Below are 7684 nucleotides of genomic sequence, written 5' to 3'. Positions count from 1 at the left end.
GAGTACTCTCTCTCTCTCTCTCTCTCTCTCTCTCTCTCTCTCTCTCTCACACACACTCACCCTCTTGCTTCACACTTTCAGTCTGCCTTTGTCTGATCATTTCATTCGCTCCCCTTTGTTCATGTCAATAACAGTCAACAGGGTGACTGGCTTGATGGTTGCATCTCTCTATGCGTACGTGCGTGCGTGCGCGTGTGCGTGTGTGTGTGTGTGTGTGCGCGCAATCGCTATTAGCGCATGTATGTGCACGCATGAGTCTCAGCATGCGTGTGCTCTCTTGTGTGACATTTCTCCCACTGAGTTTGTGTGTGCGCTCGCACGTCCATGTGTGAGTGTGACCATAGTTAGGATTGTAATGAGTGATCCTGTGTGTGCACATGCACGTGCATGTGTGCAGGGGTTTGTGTGTGTGTGTGTGTGTGTGTGTTGAAAACAAAGCGCTAGCTGATAATGTGTCCATTGTGGCGGGTGCATTAAGGCCCTCTTTGTCTCAGGGCCCACAGGGCTAATGATTCTCTAGCAGCAGGTGAGAGGGAAAAAGCCTCTCTCTTTCTCGCCACTTGTCTCTCTCTCTTTATCTTGCGCTGCCTCTCTCGCTCTTTCCCTTTTGCTCACTTGTTTTTGTTCTTCAGATTTCCTCTCTCTTTCGATTATCAGCTTCTCTCTCCCGCTCGCTCCACCTTCCTCTCTCTCTCTCGCTCCCTCTCTCTCTCCTGCTGATGCGGCCATTAGGCTGAGCTGCCGCTGCCTTTATTACAGCAAATGGACTTTAAATGAGCTTTATTGTCATGTTGGCCAGCCAACTGAATCCCTCTCTCTCTTTCCTCTGCCCACCCCTTCCCCACCCCCCTAAACAGAGGCCCCCAGCATTGAGAGGCTGTTGTCAAAGGACTGGAAGGATAAACTTTTGGCCATGGGCTCAGGGCACATCGGAGAAATTAAAGGTATGGTAAAACTAAATAATGACAGAACTAAACTTAAGTGAGCGGAATTCAATTAACCCTTTGAACTTAATAAAATGCACCTCCGATGTCCATTGAGGGTAAAAAACATCTGTAAATCTACCGAGCAATGCCTTTAAAAAATTCATATTTTGCCGCTGAATCAAAAAGGATCTCAGTAGTTACAGTGCAGAACTAGCAGCTAATGCAACGTGACTGTTCATGGTGCAGAGTCACCAAAAACTCAAAGCATATTCACCAACACAAGGAAACCAACAGAGCAGGCGTTCTACACGAGGCACAGTATTCGACAGTATTAAGGCTCATTAAGGCATCAATGTTTTTCTTGCAGCCCAACTGTTGAAATGAAAATGACAGTAAACGGCACGCCTCAGTAAGACGTGCAGCAACCAGCTATAGACCTATGATTAAAGCCTATAGGTTCATGGTTAAACTGAACTGACATTGACTAAATTCAGCTGAACTGAGAATCAAACGATCTGATCTGCCCTGAACTGAACCGAAGCCATACTAGTCCACCAGCTCTGCCTTAATCCCGGCGTTAATCACCCGTCCTGTCCGCACCGACCCCACTGAGCATCGGAGGGCGAGACAGACAGACAGAGGGCAGGAAGGGAAACGGAAACCGGGAGCGAGAGAGCTGCGCCGCGGATACCACCGGAGCAAGAGTCAGCCGGAGAGACGCAGAAAGAAACTGGCTATTATTCCCTGTAACTCCAGGGCAAAGCCGGCGTTCTCCTCCAGTAATTGAGCTTCATTAGGAAGCAAAGCAATATGTAATCAAAGAGCCTCGCGGAGCGCCGGGGCCGTCATGGGGCTCCATTGATCAAACCCCCTTTTCCCAGCTCCCTGCCGCGCTGACATTTCTGTGTAGGGGCGTCCCGTGTGGCGCACCACACACCGACAGCTGGGGAGCAATATCAGGAGTGTGTGTGTGTACAGTGGAAGTGCACGAACAGTTGAGTCTGTGTGTGTGTGTGTGCGTGTCTCAGACAGAGCTTACATAACAATGTGTCTTTGAGGGCGAACGTGTACTTGTCGGTGTTATTGTGGGAAAAAATATAAACATGGAAAGTCATGTGTTCGTACATCGGTTCGTGTGTGTGTGTGTGTGAGAGAGAGAGTGTGGTTATGTGTGCGCGCTGCTTTCATTTGTCAGTGCATCCCTTGACTTTTTTTTTTTTTTTTCCCATCGAATACCATTGAAGAGCTTTTTGTGGGGGAACAAAGTCATTTTGAGCCACCGCCTCCTGCTCTGTCTGCCTTATTGGTAAAAGGCCTCATGCGGTTCACTTAGCAAAACACACACATACTGTACGCACACACACAAGTATGGAACGCACAGCACTAGAATAAATGTCCCCACAGTACAGTGTCATTAACATCAGATGTGCAGCTTACAGAGTGACAGGAACGACTCATCTCTTAAACTCCTGATTTGCCTTTTGAATTGCCCCTCGTGTTTCTTTACTCACCGTACGACAGTTTCATGTACAGCATCGGCTTGTTTTCAGCGCTTCATTAAAGCTCGACGATGTCACACTGGGGGGGGGGGGGATATTTAAACCAAAGCCCCGAGATTCTTAATTCCATCACACTGAAATATTGCAGATGTCTGTCGCATCATTTTATACACGTTTCCTCAAACCTTTGCCCAGAATATCTGGTATCTTTGGAACAGTTCGTTATTTAGGTTTGGATGAAGCTTGGATGCTAGTAAACAGGATTTAAGAGGGTAAAGGTACATTCACAACCTGCTGTACCCCCCCGAGTAAGATGCTGTCTGTAGTCAAGCAAATCAAGTGAACTTGAGTTACTGAAAATCAGGTTACTTCAAACCATGTAGGTGCTTTAATCAAGCCTTAATTTGATTACCATTAAGGTAAATTTGATTATTTACAGTAATAGCGTTATCATGACCATGTAAATATACTTCTTCTACTTCCAGACTGCTTGGACTCTGTCGTCTCTCCCCTTCTTCTCCATTAACTCTCATATCTTCCCCTCACCCTCTTCACTCCTCCACCATCACGTATGTGTCTTATCCATATCCTCCTTCCCCTCCCCCTCATCCCCACTCCTTCCACCTTACCGGGCGGGGGGGGGGGGGGGGGGGGTTGTTGTCATTTCAGCCGGTGTCATTAATTAGCCCCGCGAACACGGTGACAAGTATTACACTGTTACAAATTGCTTAATTACGCCATGCCCGAGAGTGTGTGTGTGTGCGCGAGAAGAAAAAAAAATGTCGAGTTGACGTTGGGCAGGTTCGTAGGTAAGCCCGGGCCGCAGGGAGGAATGTGTGTAAACCGATGGAGGAAACCAGTTATCGATCCGCCCTGCGTGCCTCGCAGCAGCTGAGGAAACAAGCCGCCGCGGGCTGATTCATGGGACACACTGAAATACTGAAAGTCTGAATGGGAGGGAAGGAGAAGGGAAAAGAGACGAGGCGCCTCGTATCCTCGAAGGAGAGTTTCTTAAATCTCGTCGCCGTTAGGCAGCGTGTTGTTTCCTCGGATTCGTCTTCCTCTGCAAATGCTCTTTACTGATCGGCGGAGAGGGGGATTGAGAGCAGCTTGTAGAAGAAGAATAGGCGGCTTGTCTCCGTTTTTCACACACCTAACTGTCCCGGCTGCTGCTTAAAGGAATGTCCTTCCACCTCAGCGTACACACTGGTTTGCACAGATATTTTACTGTGTTTGCATTTGTGCATGTGTGTGAGTGTGTGTGTGTGCGTAAACGGGGGGGGGGGGTTAACCCCAACAAGAACTCCCTACAAGAAAGGCTCCTTTGATCCATCGTTTCACCTTTGCAACCCCCCCCCCCCCCTTATCCTTTTTTTTTCTCCCCCTTGCCCCTTTTCTCCCCACCCGTTCAACCCCCCATTTGAACAGGCTAACGTTTTTAACACAAGGCTCTTTCTTGTCTTGGTCAGCTTTGGCTATACACACACACACACACACACATTTCTGGCTCTACAAAGGTGGGTCTGTGAGTTAGGACAGCGGCGTGTTTATTTTTCCAGCGGCCAGTGCTCCCGACAGTTGCCTTTATTGTTCATTGTTGGCGGATGGATGGAGTTCGGGGGGGAAGTGAGGGAGGAGGAGGAGGGGGGGGAGTGGCGGGTGGGTGCATGGTGGGGGTGGTGGGGGTGGCGTGAGGCGGCGGATACCAACAGGGAGGACAAATGGATGGCTCTCACCTTCCCGAGCGGTCAAAGGGCAGGTCAGCAGCCGGGGTTTCCTCGCCCTCTTTCCCTCCGTCCTCTCGCCCGACTCCCCCCCCCCCTCTCATCCCCCCGTTGTGTTTCTCTTTCTTTTCCTCCCCCGCTTCCCCCTCTTTCTCTCCTCACCCTAACCCTCTCGTCCTCATCTGGTTTGACTGGCGCAGGAATGTGGCCCTGTTAAAGGTAGCAGCTGAAGAACAATGGGGGATTGTGCTGTCCCACACATGCACGTACACGCTGTGCGCACACACACACACACCTACACACACACACACACACACACAACAAAGGCATGTAGGCAAACATTGGTACATATGACCAGACATGGGCGCACACACTCGTACTGATTGTGCATCAGTGTGCCTCTTTCTAACTACATCCTGTTGAATGATTTAGGCCTTGTGTGGAAGTGTGTGTGTGTGTGTGTGTGTGTGTGTGTGTAATGGAGCTGGTATGTCAGGATCTGAGAGGTCAAAGGTCAGGCCATGCTAAATGTGAGCAGGAGGTTGGCTGACTGCAGGGTAAACACAGACCAGACACACTCGGCTTCTCTTTTTTTTCCTCTCTCTTTCACACACACGCACACACACACACACACACACACACACACAGTCACAAATGTGGACCGATCTCCATATTTACCCCCAATTCAGCGCCAGTCAAATCAATTTCGATTTTGCTCTTGCATGAAGTGTAGATTTTCCAACCTGGCGTAAGATTTATTTTGTTTGCTGAACACAATAATCTGGGTCTGACATGAGTTTTGCCCGGTTACAAGTGTTTCCTCAGCCAGATGTATTTTCTTTATTTCAGCAAAGCAATAAAGGCAGTGATGGATTTGTCTTGACTCTTGAGTAATCACTGCTGGCCTTCTGTGCTCAGGAAAATAAGTCAACATCTGGTTTTAGAACTCTGCAGCGCACATACGCACCTCGCTAAACATACCTTCCGCCAACGACCCCCCCACCGTCCAAAGCCCCTAAACAGTCATATATTAGGTTGACCAACAAGCCATGGAGAGCTTTACACTGCTTTGTTGTTCCTTCTTCCTCCATTCCTCCCCTTCATGCCTCTGACCTCTGACCTCACCCCTGCAATCCTTCCTGGCCTCCGGATAACCATGAAAATCGCTCAAAGAAGAAGAAGAACACGCCATGACATTACAGCTTTTTCATGCTCGTGTTGCCTTCACGTTTTATATTCATGTCTTCATACCAGAAGTTGTAACTGCTGAAACTAACTGTGCACTAATGAAGACTTCAAAATGCCCTCGTATATGCGATCAGCTGGGCAGCTAAAGACAAACCTCTTCAAATGATGAAAGGAGTTTCATCAACCGAGTCTTGCACTTTTCTTCAAAGTGCTACCCTCTCAACCTTTGACCCCTCTCTCACCCTTGTAGGTACCGCAGACAGCCTGGCGGAGAAGGAGCGCCAGCTCATGGGCATGATCGGCCAGTTGAGCAGCCTGAGGGAGCAGCTCCTGGCGGCCCACGAGGAGCAGAAGAAGCTGGCCGCCTCACAGATGGAGAAGCAGAGGCAGCAGATGGAGCTGGCCAAGCAGCAGCAGGACCAGGTACGTGCAGGGGGGGGGGGGGGGGGGAATGCTGCGCGCTGTGCGTCTACGCCGCAGAGCCAATCCACCCTGACAGGTCATTTAGTGGCTTTAGGTCACAAGAGAAGCAGTTTGTTGCATCGCTCATCTCTTGTCAGATCTTTAGATATCTTGATTATTTCGGTAATGCTCCATATTTTAGAGCTTCATGGGTTTCTTCTTTATAATTATGTATCTTACCTCACAGTAATGACAACAAAAGCACATGATTTGATGCTGATTTGGAATTGTATATTTGGAAGGCATATAAATGCACATACACACTTAAACATCACAAATGGCCATCAGAGATCTTCCCACTGATTTTTAAAGGAGGGCTCAAAGGTGTGGTCGAAAAGAAACAAATCACACAGGATGTTCCTTTCCTGTACACTCTCTCTCTCTCCCTCTCTCACATACACACATACACACACCTTATAATGTATGGTGTTCACACAGCCAGAGACATGCGCCTTTGGCAGCTTGAACACAGGGACACTGCACAGGAATAAGCTGAGGGTATGGAGTGTTGGAGCGGATGTAGCGCAGACATTCACACACGCGCTTACACGCACACACTCACTCACACACACTCACTCCAAGCTCCCGGGCAAGAGTCTGCCAGGTATTTGCATAGAGAAGGGTTTCCCTCTTTGTTGTGCTTTTTAGCTTCTGGAAAGCTGGGTTTTACAAAGAGAACACACTCTCGCACACACACACACACACGTGCAGAAACACAGCAGTAAGGACAAATCACCTGTGACAAACACAATGCCTTACAGCGCCCCTTGGCTGCATCCGCACCAGTGTGCACCGTTTCTGGCTGTATGTGAATGGACTGTGTGTGGATACTGTATTCTTGTGCTTCCACTCCACTCTGGAGAGTTTCTGTGCGGAAGTTCATTGTTCGTCGTAAAACTGTTGGAGAACAAGTAAGAATGGATGCAAAACGCTCCAGAACGGAGTAAAAGCACTTCACAAGCAACGGTGAACATAATTGTGTCGAAGTGAAAATAAATGTGACTCATACATCGAATTAAAAAAGAAACGTGTTCAAAGAATGTGCTCGTGTCAGTGAGCGTGTCGGTGTGAGCTGAGTCCAGATGAGATGGGCTCTTTAATATTTCATAGCAGGGCATCGACCCGCTGTCGTGCAACTGGGGCCTCAGAGACCTGCAGATGTGTCGCATCTCCCACAGGCCCCGCACACGCACCAAAACACACACACACACACACACGCACCAAAACACACAGCAAAAACACTTCCGCACAAACATCCTGCATATACATTCTAATAATGTGTTGTGCTCTCCGTCCTCAGATTGCCCGGCAACAGCAGCAGCTTCTGCAGCAGCAACACAAAATCAACCTCCTGCAGCAACAAATCCAGGTGAGGCCAGTGTATGTGTGTGTATGTGTGTGTGTGTATGTAGTCATGTGTATGTGTCTTTCAAAGTGTTTGCTCGATGTGTCCTGATGTGCGTCTGCATGGCCCACAAAGGCAATTTTGTGATTGTGATTGTTGCCGCTTTTCTTTGCTCAGCCATCAGCATTTTGGTGGGCCTGAATCAATCAGCGTTGACTTATATTTGCCCCTCCTCTTCTAACACTCACTCACACACACACACACACACACACACACACACACACACACACACACACACACACACACACACACAACCTTTTGTAATCACTTGAAGGTGGTCAGTCTGCTCAAACTAGACAAGGAAGTTGGTGAATCAGCCAGGAAGGGGTCGAGAAGAAGTCCAAAACAGAGAAGCTAAAGACTTACTGTGGTTTCACATTCTAACCAATAAAATGTTCCTTACATCATTATTAGCCATCCAGACAGGGCGCACACAGCGAGTGCACTTGGGTATTAGACACATTCAGGCACAGAGCCGAG

The 7684-nt window shown here is 48.6% G+C and overlaps 1 protein-coding gene across 3 annotated transcripts in view; it reads left to right on the top strand.

Annotated features, from left to right (window-relative positions):
* The first annotated feature begins 5615 nt into the window (after positions 1 to 5615).
* Positions 5616 to 7684, top strand: part of sox5 (SRY-box transcription factor 5) — a 36668-nt gene continuing 34599 nt past the window's right edge. For all 3 annotated transcript variants that reach the window (XM_079294621.1, XM_079294620.1, XM_079294619.1), the window contains exons 1-2: positions 5616 to 5760; positions 7100 to 7168. In XM_079294621.1, the coding sequence (XP_079150747.1) occupies positions 5626 to 5760; positions 7100 to 7168 (204 nt within the window). In that variant the 5' untranslated portion in view covers positions 5616 to 5625. The remainder of the gene's footprint in view (positions 5761 to 7099; positions 7169 to 7684) is intronic.

Source organism: Melanostigma gelatinosum (genome assembly GCF_949748355.1).
Source record: "Melanostigma gelatinosum genome assembly, chromosome: 22".
Taxonomy (NCBI): Eukaryota; Metazoa; Chordata; class Actinopteri; order Perciformes; family Zoarcidae; genus Melanostigma; species Melanostigma gelatinosum.
Note: the sequence above shows the minus strand (reverse complement) of the source record. Positions and strands in the feature narration are given on the sequence as shown.